Below are 14,840 nucleotides of genomic sequence, written 5' to 3'. Positions count from 1 at the left end.
GAATATGTTAATTACTGCCAATCAGCTGTCCCCTGTGTCTTCCCCTCAGGAGAGTACTTGAGACTTGTGTGAGAAGAAACTTATTGGAGCGAGAAGTAGGTGAAGGCTCAGTGATTAATGAAAATTGTTAGAAAATGATTGTCTAGGATTTAATACTCATCATTACAATGGACTTGTATATAATGTAAAATATTACAATAGCTTTTGGTTGATTGACAAGTCGGAGAGCCCTCGCTTGCACATCACTTCAGAGTTAATTCACCTCCGAGAGAATGCTCTCAATAAGCCAACTTGCAGGGGACTTAGTGAATTTGGGGGCCGTTTAAAAAATGCTGCGGGGGGGCCCCACTAACCCAAAATTCAACAAAAATATGATTGTGGGGGGTAGAGGCAATTTATAAGGTAAAGGTAGAGGAGTGAAATTATATGCTGTATGTTATTTTCTTCCAGAATGGATTTTTAAAATTAAGAGTGAGTGCTTTCAAAAGGAGTCGTAAGGGCAGAGGTGGAGGTGTATATCGAAAGCTATATCAGTGACCTTGATGGGTCATATGACTACAAAAGTCTAAATACACAACCACTTCATATTTACTGTGAACGACACACGGCAAGAGCAAAGTCGATACGGCAGCCACAGGACACCATGGCAAACAGCTGTAAGGTCTATGTGTCCATTGATATCAACGATGGGCCCACCTCAAAAGTGTGTATCAGAAAGATGCTGGAGCACAAGGGCCATGAGAATTCCCACTCTGAGAATGTGACAAACCGCATCCATCCAGACCTGGTCACATATATTGAGATCTTGTCTCTTCAATCTTGTCTCTTCAATGACTCCAGGAGTCATTATGAAAATGACTCCTGGAGTGTTGACTCGCTTGTGAAACCACACCTTAAGAGAGTACAATGTCTCAATCAGCCTCTGCAGAGCAACAGATCAATCACTGATACTCATACTTCAAAAAGGCAAAAAATAATGCAGTGTGGGAAGAATCAACTTTTTATGGACGCTTCATATTCTGGTGAGTATGGCAATAACGTGAAACCTAAACTTAAATTTAAAGAAAGAAAAAAATAAATAAAATATATATATATATATATATATATATATATATACATATACATACACACAGTACAAGTCAAAAGTTTGATGGTGTGGGGGTGCTTTGCTGGTGACACTGTCTGATTTATTTATAATTCAAGGCACACTTAACCAGTATGGCTACCACAGCATTCTGCAGCGATACGCCATCCCATCTTGTTTGCGCTTAGTTGAACTATCATTTGTTTTTCCAACAGGACAATGACCCAACACACCTCCAGGCTGTGTAAGGGCTATTTGACCAAGGAGAGTGATTGAGTGCTGCAGCAGATGACCTGGCCTCCACAATCACCCAACCTCAACCCAATTGAGATGGTTTGTGATGAGTTGGACCGCAGGGTGAAGGAAAAGCAGCCAACAAGTGCTCAGCATATGTGGGAACTCCTTCAAGACTGTTGGAAAAGCATTCCTCGTGAAGCTGGTTGAGAGAATGCCTAGAGTGTGCAAAGCTTTTCAAGGCAAAGGGTGGCTTTAATCTTTTTTTATTTAACTAGGTAAGTCAGTTAAGAACAAATTCTTATTTATAATGGCGGCCTACACCAGCCAAATCCGGACGATACTGGGCCAATTGTGCGCCGCCCTATGGGACTCCCAATCACAGCCGGTTGTGATACAGCCTGGAGTCGAACCAGGGTCTGTAGTGACACCTCTAGCACTGAAATGCAGTGCCGTATACTTTAAAAATAAAATAAAACCCTTGAATGAGTAGGCGTGTCCAAACTTTTGACTGGTACTGTATATTTTATTTTACTAGGCAAGTCAATTTGTGTTATACAATAAAGAAATATCAATAATATTACAAATAATAACTTGTGTTTATGCAGTCTATGCACTAGTTGTCAGGGATGAAAGTGGGCATGGCTTCCCAGTGGCAACGTTCAGCATCAGTGAATAGACCCAGCAAAACGTTGCTCATGACTTTGAGACAAGGTATTTGTTCAGCTTCTCTTTGACAACTATGTTTGTGAATAACTATGACTTGCCATAACCAAGTAATTTTCTGTAGAGTTTTCATGACTCTAAATTTAACATGTTATACCTCTTTTCTTTCTTATTGTTACAGTACATTTTGGGCCTTCGTGATTAACAGATATGAAGGAGGTGGGGGCCATAAAAGAAGTCTTTCCAAATGCCCATGTTCTTCTGTGCTGGTTCCACATCCTGCAGGTACAATATGATTCAAATTATGTGTTTGACCTAATAAATGTGTATTACATTTATTTTTACATTTTATGAAGTTTAGGGTAATAAGTTAAACAATTCATCAGAGGACTATATATTTTGCAGGCTGGAAACGGTAGGATTACCACCAAAGTGATTGTGATTGACAAAGAAAAGTGATTGACTTCATGATCCAAGTGAAAAATCCACAATCAGTGAGTAGATTAATCTTTATTAAAAAAAAATCACAAAGGGTTTGGGGCTTCATTTAGTCAAATTAGGCAATTTGATAACACATTTTGACTTTAATTTCATTTATCACAGGAAATTATTACCTCAAAAGTAAATTTGTGCAACAACGACACAGAACACACTACATACAACCCTCATGGGGGTAAAGCTCTCTCCTGAAAAGGACTAAGGGGTGCTTTTATACCTTTGAAATCAAATCAAGCTTTCTTTATACAGCACATTCCAAACATGGATTGCTACGCAATGTCCTTGACAGGAAAAAAACTATGAAAATAAAAACTGAAACACAAGAGGATAAACAAACTGAACAACTAAAAAGCACCCTAAGGAAAAGCAAAGCTAAAAAATGTGTTTTAAGCTCTCTTTTAATATGTCCACAGTTTCGGCCCCCTTCAGATTCTCTGGCAGGCTATTCCATAGGCTGGGGGCATAGTAACTAAAGTGCCAGAGGACATAACTTAAAAGCATGTCTGACATGTATTGGGGTGAACAATCATGGATTGACTTAAAAACCAGTAGAATAACCAGTAGAATAATTCCAAAACTCACAGCCAGTGCAGAGACCTTAAAACCGGTGTAATGTGTACTCTTCGTCTGGTCTTTATCAGTACCCATGCTGCAGCATTCTGTAAGTTTTGTAGTTGACCAATGGCTTTCTTGGGTAGACCAGAGAGGACAGCATTACAGTAGTCAAGCCTGCTTGTAATAAAGGCATGGATGAGTCTCTATGTATCTGCCGGAGAGAAACGTACGCACCTTGGCAATGTTCCTCAGGTGGTAAAACGCAATTGAGTTCAGAATCTAAAATAACACTTAGGTTTTTTGCCTGGTGTTTTATCTTTATTGCCCATAAATTAAAATGTGCGGCCAGATTCTCTCTCTGTGGTTTGGCTCCAAGAATAAGTACCTGGTCTTGTCTTGCTTTAGCTGGAGGAAGTTGGGAGCCATCCAAGTATTTAAATCACTAACAGTCTAAAAATGTATCTGTGGAGCTAAAATCCTCTGGTGACACAGAAATGTGAAGTCGTGTATCGTCTGCGTAGCAGTGAAAATCAATGCAGTGCTTTATTATAACGCGGTCAAGGGGTAACATATGTAAACTGGGGTGCCGTTTCCTGTCACAGTTACATGGCAATGCCTTGCCTGTCCTTTGTTTGTTTTTTACATTCCAATTTTTATTTGTATTTATTTATTTCACCATTATTTAACCAGGTAGGCTAGTTGAGAACAAGTTCTCATTTGCAACTGCGACCTGGCCAAGATAAAGCATAGCAATTCGACACATACAACAACACAGAGTTACACATGGAATAAACAAAACATACAGTCAATAATACAGTAGAACAAAAGAAAACAAAAAGTCTATATACAGTGAGTGCAAATGAGGTAAGTTAAGGCAATAAATAGGCCATGGTGGTGAAGTAATTACAATATAGCAATTAAACACTGGAATGGTAGATGTGCAGAAGATGAATGTGCAAGTAGAGATACTGGGGTGCAAAGGAGCAAGATAAATAAATAAATACAGTATGGGGATGAGGTAGGTAGATAGATGGTCTGTTTACAGATGGGCTATGTACAGGTGCAGTGATCTGTGAGCTGCTCTGACAGCTGGTGCTTAAAGCTAGTGAGGGAGATATGAGTCTCCAGCTTCAGAGATTTTTACAGTTTGTTCCAGTCATTGGCAGCAGAGAACTGGAAGGAAAGACGACCAAAGGAGGAATTGGCTTTGGGGGTGACCAGTGAGATATACCTGCTGGAGCGCATGCTACGAGTGGGTGCTGCTATGGTGACCAGTGAGCTGAGATAAGGCGGGGCTTTACCTAGCAGAGACTTGTAGATAACCTGTAGCCAGTGGGTTTGGCGACGAGCATGAAGCGAGGGCCAACCAACGAGAGCGTACAGGTCGCAATGGTGGGTAGTGTATGGGGCTTCGGTGACAAAACGGATGGCACTGTGATAGACTGCATCCAGTTTGTTGAGTAGAGTGTTGGAGGCTATTTTATAGATGACATCACCGAAGTCGAGGATTGGTAGGATGGTCAGTTTTACGAGGGTATGTTTGGCAGCATGAGTGAAGGATGCTTTGTTGCGATATAGGAAGCCGATTCTAGATTTAATTTTGGATTGGAGATGCTTAATGTGAGTCTGGAAGGAGAGTTTACAGTCTAACCAGACATTCAGGTATTTGTAGTTGTCCACGTATTCTAAGTCAGAGCCGTCCAGAGTAGTGATGCTCGACGGGCGAGCAGGTGCAGGCAGTGATCGATTGAATAGCATGCATTTAGTTTTACTTGCGTTTAAGAGCAGTTGGAGGCCACGGAAGGAGAGTTGTATGGCATTGAAGCTCGTCTGGAGGTTAGTTAACACAGTGTCCAAAGAGGGGCCAGAAGTATACAGAATGGTGTCGTCTGCGTAGAGGTGGATCAGAGAATCACCAGCAGCAAGAGCAACATCATTGATGTGTACAGAGAAGAGAGTCGGCCCGAGAATTGAACTCTGTGGCACACCCAGAGACTGCCAGAGGTCCGGACAACAGGCCCTCCGATTTGACACACTGAACTCTATCAGAGAAGTAGTTGGTAAACCAGGTGAGGCAGTCATTTGAGAAACCAAGGCTGTCGAGTCTGCCAATAAGAATGTGGTGATTGACAGAGTCGAAAGCCTTGGCCAGGTCGATGATGTGTTGATGTGTTAATCTGATGCTTATCTGAAAAATAGATGGTTAAAGGGGCAGGGCAGTATAAAAAAACCTAGATTTTCCTGTGTTTTATATACACTGAGTGTACAAAACATTAGAAACACCTGCTCTTTCCATGACAGACTGACCAGGTGAATCCAGGTGAAAGCTATGATCCCTTATTGATGTCACCTGTTAAATCCACTTCAAATTAGTGCAGATGAAGGGGAGGAGACAGGTTAAAAGAAGGATTTTTAAACCTTGAGACATGGATTGTGTATATGTACCATTGAGAGGTTGACTGGGCAAGATGAAAGATTCAAGTGACTTTGAACGGGTATGGTAGTAGGAGCCAGGCGCACCGGTTTGAGTGTGTCAAGTACAGCAACGCTGCTTAGTTTTTCACACTCAACAGTTTCCCCTGCGTATCAAGAATGGTCCACCATCCAAAGGACATCCAGCCAACTTGACACAACTGTGGGAAGCATTGAGGGCTCCCAAGTGGCACAGCGGTCTAAGGCACTGCATTTCAGTGCTAGAGGTGTCACTACAGATCCTGGTTCGATTCCAGGCAGTATCACAACCGGCTGTGATTGGGAGTCCCATAGGGCGAAGCACAATTGCCACAGCGTCGTTTGGGTTTGGCCGGGGTAGGCCGTCATTGTAAATAAGAATTTGTTCTTAACTGGCTTGCCTAGTTAAATAAAATTGAAGTTAACATGGGCCAGCTTTCAAAACCTTTTAAAGTCCATGCCCCGATGAATTGAGGTTGTTGAGGCCAAAAGGGATGCAACTCAATATTAGGAAGGTGTTCCTAATGTTTTGTACATTCAGTGTATATTTCCACACTGAGGTTGGAATAATATTGTGAAAATTATGATAATGCCCTTTTAATGTAAGAGCTGTTTGACAAGACTGCATGGAATTTCATCCTGCTTTGGTGGGATGGAGTTTTGGCCTGACTAGTGACATCACCAGGTGGTAAATTAGTTAACAGACCAATAAGAAAGAGTTCCAAAACGTTCTGCCGATAACAGATCATTTTCGGTTTTCCCCTCCCCAATCAGACCAGTCTGACAGTCCTAGCTAAATTCTTGCTTGAGAAAACGCTCTTTGCTAAGAATTTTGTATTCTTTTTGAACATTTCTATTTAAAACAATCACAATAAGGTACTTAATTTTTCCCTAGGCCAGAAATGATTTGATATTGAGATACAAATAGCTGCATTGGACCTTTAACCCCAACCCCCTTAACCTAACCTTATTTTAACCAATTCGGAAATAGATCATGACTTGACTATTTATCTGCATAAAATATCCCATATCATACATCTAACTCTCCATTTTACCACATCCAGCTCAGGTAATATATAGGCCTACTCTGCTAACTCCTCCTGCCCCTCCCTCATCTTCACTGACCTCACTCCCACTTGGACCCTCTACATATGGGAAAACAGAAATGTTGCCAACAGCACAGTCCTGTTGCAGCACTAGTGACAAATGGATTCAATATTCAAGTTAAGGTTATTGGAAACATAGCATGTATGTCTAACTTTATTTTCCCGGAGGGAACTTAATTTGGGGTGTCAGATACATCAAGCACACTTCAATTTAAAAACACGCATAACAGAGTATTATTACAATCAAAACTATTCACACTATGAAAATAGATATTTGATTAAAGAATATGCTATCTAATATCAAAGCTTAGGCTACATTTTATTATATAATAAGCCCTTTTTTGGGGGGGGGGGTGAGACAAGTATTTTAAGATGGGCCTAAAACTACTTTCTTTGTTACTTTGTTCTGTTTTGGGCAGCCCTGGCATGGTCTGCCAGCAGTTTCCCACCTGGATCTTGACTGGTGCCTTTGCCTTGGTGTGGGCAAGACACTGCTCTTTCTGAGGTGGCAGAGACAGGCAGTTGACCTCTTCTTCCAGTGGGGTAGTCTCCAATTGGCATTGACAGTTTGTCCAATGTGCAGACTTTAAAAGGGGCAATTAGAAGTTGCTACAGTACATCCATTTTTGGACTTAAATTAATTATGTATCCATTGGTTATTGAAGAATATAACGTATAAATGCATCACGAGCTTAGTTCAACTGTCCCATCAGAACCCAAAATACAAGCTTGTTTTACTCCGTTTGTAAACAAACACTATATAGCCTCAAAACATGGTTAAAACTATTAATTTGATATCATGGATGGTCAGTCCTTGCATCCATAGCGCTATCTATGAATCTGAGATCAGTTATATTTCTCCAGGCCCATCCCTCAGCTTTACCCTCACCATACCAGGGGTGGGGAGGACACTTACCTTTCATGATACTGGTGCGTGCTGTTTTATATGTAACGACATGCACACGCTATTGGAATAAAAGTGTACAGACATGTTGTACTTTCAGAGTAACACATCATCGACAGTTACATTATAGTAACTAGCTACCTTACTGAGGTGTCTTAACTTTCTTCCAGTGTAAGTTACAGCTCAGTCTGTCAAAGTCGCCGTTTTTTTTCTTGATTTCATGAAGTGCAACGCAGCATACCAATGTGTGTTCGTCTTTGACAATGTCAATGATGCAACTTAAGCTCTATTTTTGAATCTGAAAACAAACAATCCTACTCGTAAACCATATCTAATCCGTTAGCTATCTTCCTTAATTTACATGTAGCGTAGCATTTAACTCGCTGTCAGTCAATAGAACTAGCTGGTTGGACGCGGCACTGCTGCAGGCAGACTGCTTCTCCTCGAACGCGGTGGTGAAAGCATTGTTGAGAGCCCATTGGCTGTCGAACGACCAATGGCGTGGGTCTTGATGGCTTGGGAGCCCTCCTCCGAACCAGTCCGGGCGTTGCTCAGATGGACGTGACTGGAATTTTGTCTCTCGGACGACACTGCGCAGACGCATCAGGACAACTTCGTGAAGAAAGACGGATGCTGGGCGAACGCGGATGCCCAAAGTGAACCTCGAAAAGTATACTGAGGACAGACTACAGAAGTGTGAATAAATTGAGTCTAACTCTGGTACCATTAACTTTTGACCTGAAAGTGAATGGTGAGTCTCGTTGCCATCGATTAAACGGCCACCGGGAGTCTGACCGAGGCGGGGGACGTCATCACATCAGCAGGTAACGTTACACGGCATAGCCTCCTAACAATCGGTGGAACAAAAGTCATCTAGCAAACCACCAAAATATATCCTAGTCACAAGAGTGGTTATAAAGATCTCATCGACCCCTGGGCTTCTGCCTCCTCAGTCACTGGTTCGTTAATGTTAGCTAACCTATCTATACTGGACAACAATAAACGCAACAATTAACGATTTTACCGAGTTGCAGTTCATATAAGGAAATCAATCAATTGAAATCAATTTTGACCTAATCTATTAGTTTCACATGACTGGGAATACAGATATGCATCCGTTGGTCACAGATACCTTAAAGAAAAAGGTAAGGGGTAGATCAGAAAACCAGTCAGTATTTGGTGTGATCGCCATTTCCCTCATGCAGCAAGATGCATCACCTTCACATAGAGTTGATGAGGCTGGTGATTGTGGCCTGTGGAATGTTGTCCTACTCTTTTCCGATGGCTGTGCGAAGTTGCTTGATATTGTCAGGAACTGGAACAGGCTGTTGTAGACATCGATCCAGAGCATCCCAAACATGCTCAATGGGTGACATGTCTGGTGAGTATGTAGGCCATGGAAGAACTGGGACATTTTCAGCTTCCACGAATTGTGTACAGATCCTTACCATTATCATGCTAAAACATGAGTTGATGTCATCAGGATCAATAGCAGGACAATTGGCCTAAGGATCCTGTCACGGTATCTCTGTGCATTCAAATTGCCATCGATAAAATGCTATTGTGTTTGTTGTCCGTAGCCAACGTCTGCCCATACCATAACCCCACCGCCACCATGGGGCACTCTGTTTACAATGTTGACACTAGCAAACCGCTTGCCCACACTGCTTATACGTCTTCTGCGGTTGTGAGGCCGGTTGGACGTACTGTCAAATTCTCTAAAATTATGTTGGAGGCGCTTTATGATAGAGAAATGAACATTACATTTTCTGGCAACAGCTCTGGTGGACATACCTGCAGTCAGCATGCCAATTGCATGCTCCCTCAACTTGAGACATCACATTTTAGTGGCCTTTTATTGTCCCCAGCACAAGGTGCACCTGTGTAATGATCATGACCTTTAATCAGCTTCTTGATATGCCACACCTGTCAGATGGATGGATTATCTTGGAAAGGGAGAAATCCTCACTAACAGGGATGTAAACCAATTTGTGCCCAAAATTTGAGAGAAAAAAGCTTTTGTGTGGATGAAGGATTTCTGGGATCATTTATTTCAGCTCATGAAACATGGGACCAACACTTACATGCACTTACATGTTGCGTTTTATATTTTTGTTCAGTCTGGATATGGTTCTGCCTAGCCCTAGGTCATGACTCTCAGTTCCATTACACATAATAAGAGTAATTGTACGAAGGCGTCTTCTGTAGAGGGAAGTTTTGTTAAGATCCCTGTCACTTGGTCTGAACATTAACATGCATCGCTTGCGGGAAGGTTTTGGAAGCACATGGACCTTTCATATCAGCAAGAAATAATTTTCAGAAAACAAAAGGTTACGTTTATACACACATTGATAGGGTTAGTGTTCCCACACTATCATATCTCAATGTTACAGCGCTTGTTTACGGAAAACAGACTGAAGACAAAAGCTGACCACCTGTGCTAATTAGCAATCTACCATGCTCCGAACACCTGTGTGTAAGCGTAACTTGAAGTGTAGTCTGGTAGGATGGAAGCACCCATAGCTATGTGGAACTGTGCAACACTTACTGTAGCAGTTTATCTTCTTTATCTTAAGGATTGTTTCTCGCTGATGAGTGATGAGGGCCATATCGCAAGCGATGATTTGACGTTTCCAAACGTTAAAACACAGCATCGGGGTTGTAGTTCACACAAGGCAGTCTGGGGGAAAGCAGTGAACTGTAGAGGGTTTGAGAGCTATGGTTCTGCTTATCTTACACATGCATAAGTAGCAGTCTTTGCTGTTCTGTACTGTAAACTACTTGGTTATCAGCCATAGAACCATAGGTATGAACATCAAATTGTTTTTGAGAATAAGTTTCAACTAACCTGGTATTGGCAACACTATCCTCGTTCTTGATTCGGCAAAACATGTATCTTCAAAAATGTCTCCGAAAATTCTCCGTTGTTAAAATGAATAAATGTTTTTCTCCATGAAGTAATCTAACAATGTGTATGCCGCCATCTTGTCTATTTCAAATCTTCTCTCACTCATCGAGACATGAGTGTCATCATGACATGCGACACTTTGGGGTGGACCCATCTATCTCAATCAATACCAGGTTAGTTGAAAAACCTCTGGCAACGTTTTTTACAGGCAAACCTGTAACTCGCAGTAATGGATACCAAAAATCTTTGGTTAAATCACATCTGGTCTACCAATCTGTAGCTAATGTGTAGATAGTTGGACAGAGGAGCAGGTAGTCGTGGACGTTCATAATCGTGCAATGCATGTAAAAGTAAAACAACGTTTAGTCTGTCCATTGTACATAATAATAATAATAATACTAAAACATATTTTCTCTGTGTTGCCAGGCAACAGCAGACACTACCACTGTGAGAGAAGAGTGGTGGGAGTAGGACGACGTTGGGATGCTTGCGTGTCTGTGGTGCAGACCAGACATACAGTGAAGAGGAGTGGCAGCAATGTTGCCTGGTGTTGGTGTGTTTGGCACAGGGAGTACGGCACGGGTGCTAGTTCCATTGCTGCGGGGGGAAGGGTTTGAGGTACACGCGCTCTGGGGGAGGAGCGAGGAGGAGGCAAGCTCCCTGGCGCAGGAGCTGGGCATTCCGTTTCACACCAGCCAGTCGGACGATGTCTTATTGCACCCTGATGTTGACCTGGTCTGCATCTACATCTCACCCCCACTCACACGGCAGATTGCAGTCAAAGCCCTGGGTAAGACAACACAAATGCATGCATGCACGCTTGTACACACACACACAGTTGGGTTCTATGCTGTCCAGCCCCACCCAGGAAGTGTGGCAGACTGGGGCTCTTTCCTGCCTCTGCCCTGTGGGAGAGCGTGGGTAATCTCAGTAACAATCCCAGTGTTTACACCACAAACATTGGCACAATGCCTACACAACGCTCACCCAATACACAGAATACTCTTACTGTGTTTTCATAGCACACAAATACTTGATGAGGCTGTAGGGAAGCAATGCTTCTACAAACTTACATAAACAGTATAGTCTCTGAACACTGATACTGCGTGCATTTCTCTTCTAATCTGTCTGGACTCATACCTCCCCCCCACCACCAATCTCACCCTCTCCACGGCTGAGGCTCTTTTTTCCTCTCACTACATCCCTTCTCTTAGTCTCTATTGAGCCCTCTGTCTTTCACTGTGTTCTGATTGATTTACAATAGGAGGTGACCGTCTTATCTGGGTGAATTCCTGAGCGTTGACCTCAGCTTCCTGCTTTAGTTTCTGCTTCCTGAGAGTGTCTCTACCAACCGGAAGGTCCCTCCCTGCTCTGGGGGAGGGAGGTGCCATTTGTGTGTGTGTGTGTGTGTTTGTGTGTGTGTGTGTGTGTGTGTACGTGCGGCAGAGGGGTCTGGACAGTATGTTCTTCCTCATATTGAGTCGGTCGAATGGTGGAATTCCTGTGTTGGGTGGGGCTTTAAGGTCAGGGCTGAGGTTATATTTGCATATAGACACACACACACACACACACACACACACACACACACACACACACACACACAGTTAATAAATAGTGCCACAACCTACATACACACATGGTGGTTGTTGAAGCATAGAGGCGTTTTCAGGAACACCTCTCTCTCTCTCTTTCTCTCTTTCTCTTCTCTCTCTCTCTCTCTCTCTCTCTCTCAGGGATAGGTAAGAATGTGGTATGTGAGAAGGCTGCTACCGCTGTGGACGCGTTCAAGATGGTGACTGCGGCGCAGTACTACCCCCAGTTGCTGAGCATTGTGGGTAATGCTCTGCGCTTCCTCCCAGCGTTCGTAGCAATGCGGCAGATGCTGGCAGAGGGATATGTGGGTGAGCTGCAGGTGTGTGACGCCCGTGTCTATGGCCCCAGTCTGCTCGATCAATCATACGGCTGGACCTGCGAGGAGCTGATGGGGGGTGGCGGGCTCCACACGGTTGGCTCTACCCTCGTGGACCTGCTGAGTCACCTGACGGGAGCACGGGCGATGCGGGTGCACGGCCTTCTCCGGACGTTCGTGGGGCAGAACGGAGCGATCCACGGGATCCGCCGAGTCACCAGCGATGACTTCAGTTTCTTCCAGATGCTGATGGGAGGGTCTGGTTCTGGTAGAGGGGCGGGGACTGGGACTGGGTCAGGAGTGTGCTGCACTGTGACTCTGAACTTCAACATGCCGGGGGCCTTTGTCCACGAGGTGATGGTTGTTGGGTCAGCAGGGAGGCTGATTGCCAGGGGGACAGAGCTGTATGGGCAGCGCAATGGAGGGAACGGGGAGGAGCTGCTGCTAGGGGACAGCGGAGGGACAGGACAAGAGGTCAAGGATGTCCCCCTGCCACACCTGCGGGGGCTAGGCTCCATGGTTACGGCTCTAAAATATGCTTTCCAGGCACAGGAAGAGCGTCGGTCGTGGGCGCGGGGGCCAGTTGCTATGGCGTCGACGTTTGAGGATGGGCTGTACGTGCAGACGGTGGTGGAGGCGGTGAAACGGTCAAGCCGCAGCGGAGAGTGGGAAAGTGTGGAGGTCATGACTCAGGAACCAGATCCCAACCAAAACCTCTGTGAGGTGCTGCAGATAAACAAGAACTGAGTACCCGTTTATATACACACACACACACACTAATATAAATGACGTATAGACAGCCTCTATGGCCTGTCCTGAGGAGACTGTCCCCTATCAACCACTACCCTGTGTCTGGTGACCTCTTCCGTGCATCAGGGCCACACTCAAAGCCACAGCATCCTGCCCTGCAAGAACCCACAGGCAGGCAGACTGGTGGGCACACCTACTACTGGATGGGAACTCTTCTTCTCAGCAGTTTGTGTGTGCATGCCTGTGTGCGTTTTTACATTTTCCAGACAATCTGACCCTAGTTCACCTTACCCACACACATTCCTATCAAATCGGTGAACACCTTGAAGGAGGAAGTGTTTAGTATTCATGCTACAGTTTCTCACTGTGCCTCACTACTTCTGCTGATGAAAGAAATGTTTGCAGTTGTTTACATACATGTCACAGATGAAATGTTGGATTTTCTCTTACACAAATGTGTATTATGCACATAAAAAACAGTTACTTTTAAATAGTAACTTACTAACTCAAGAATTTCATTTAAAAAATCTACCTTTTTAGTTTACAAGAAGATGCGTATCATCATTAGACTGCCATCACAGCAGAGTTACTCATATGCAACCCCCCTTGACTTTCAGTTAATTATTATTTGATGTGTGTAGTTGTATTTTTTTTATTATATTGATTGTTGATCCCATGTTCCATATCAGCATCTCCTGCATTGATAAAATGCTACTACAACCCTGTGCTGTGTGCAAGCCTGTGAATAGAATGTGTCTGACTATATGGTGGAAAGACTACTGTATTTATTTCATTTTTACTTTTGTGTTTTTACTAGTAGTATGTGTTCAGCAAGTGGAAATGTCTGATAAGCTATAAGAAGTTTAATGGATATTTATTTTTTGTTTTAAGTTATTTCAGTTTTACTTGGTGTTATCACTGTTACACACTACCTGTGATTTTGTTTTTAGTGGAGGGGACAGAGGCTGTGAAAACATACCGTGCACTCCTGTCACCTCCCTAGTTAATAAATACATCACTAGTATTGCTGCCTCCGTGTGTGTTTAATTTACTCAGTGAGGATTTTCAAAAATTACTGATAAAATGTAAATGTCTTCCAGTAGTGTAAAGTAATCCACACAACACAATGTTAATTGAATGATGGCTCCAATCTTCCCCTATGAATTGGGGTCTCGTTCAAATGTTGGATGTACAATTAGACTGCCCAAAAGTGCACTGCATCACAATGTAGCTAATTTTGACGGGTAGGGGTTTCAATACTCTGCTGCAGGCTTTCGATGAAGACTGCAAATACGATAGGTGGCAGCAAAACGCCTGTTAGTGTCATTTTCCAGCATTCAAGCAACTCGCAATCACTAAGGTATAATGCATACACTACACGATTTTGCCACGAATTCGTCATGTTTTGCCGTCCCAGACAAGTTGTCATGGGCGGGGTAAAATCTTCTGAATTTGGCCTAGGATCATATGAACTTGGGTTAGGATCAGAACAGCCGGGACTCGCGTAGTTTGAGCGGGTCAAGGACGCACCGATAATGGCTGTTTTGTTCTCCAGACCACTGTCAGATGTCCCGAAAATGTTCTGACATGTCAGCAATTTTGGTTGTGCATCTTGTAGCATAAGCAGTGCTATGACGCGATTGGGCAAGGATTGCTGTCAGTTTTCCGCATGTGACACCAAAATTAAGATAAAACTAAAACTGCTTTTTTTCAATAGAAATCCCTGATCACACTTGTAGGCGACGTTAGCTAGCTAAGCGCATGTGCACAAATAC

At 43.4% G+C, this 14,840-nt stretch overlaps 1 protein-coding gene across 3 annotated transcripts; it reads left to right on the top strand.

The window, feature by feature from the left end:
* The first annotated feature begins 1,835 nt into the window (after positions 1 to 1,835).
* On the top strand, positions 1,836 to 14,089 carry LOC115203128 (glucose-fructose oxidoreductase domain-containing protein 2). 3 transcript variants are annotated; one of them, XM_029767527.1, is made up of 5 exons: positions 1,836 to 2,032; positions 2,166 to 2,269; positions 2,390 to 2,478; positions 10,833 to 11,196; positions 12,140 to 14,089. In XM_029767527.1, the coding sequence occupies exons 4-5, from the start codon at positions 10,944 to 10,946 to the stop codon at positions 13,060 to 13,062; spliced, it is 1,176 nt and encodes a 391-aa protein (XP_029623387.1). In that variant the 5' UTR covers positions 1,836 to 2,032; positions 2,166 to 2,269; positions 2,390 to 2,478; positions 10,833 to 10,943; the 3' UTR covers positions 13,063 to 14,089. The 3 variants fall into 3 exon arrangements, with proteins under 3 accessions (XP_029623387.1, XP_029623386.1, XP_029623388.1); XM_029767526.1 differs by lacking the exons at positions 1,836 to 2,032; positions 2,166 to 2,269; positions 2,390 to 2,478 and adding an exon at positions 8,000 to 8,322; XM_029767528.1 differs by lacking the exons at positions 1,836 to 2,032; positions 2,166 to 2,269; positions 2,390 to 2,478 and adding an exon at positions 10,444 to 10,579.
* Positions 14,090 to 14,840: the final 751 nt, after the last annotated feature.

This window comes from Salmo trutta, chromosome 12, assembly GCF_901001165.1.
Source record: "Salmo trutta chromosome 12, fSalTru1.1, whole genome shotgun sequence".
Taxonomy (NCBI): domain Eukaryota; kingdom Metazoa; phylum Chordata; class Actinopteri; order Salmoniformes; family Salmonidae; genus Salmo; species Salmo trutta.
Note: the sequence above shows the minus strand (reverse complement) of the source record. Positions and strands in the feature narration are given on the sequence as shown.

Coding starts and splice junctions, on each gene's coding strand:
- LOC115203128 (XM_029767527.1), top strand. CDS start 10,944: ATGTTGCCTGGTGTTGGTGTGTTTGGCACAGGGAGTACGGCACGGGTG. Junction 11,197..12,139: donor GATTGCAGTCAAAGCCCTGG/GTAAGACAACAC, acceptor TCTCTCTCTCAG/GGATAGGTAAGAATGTGGTA.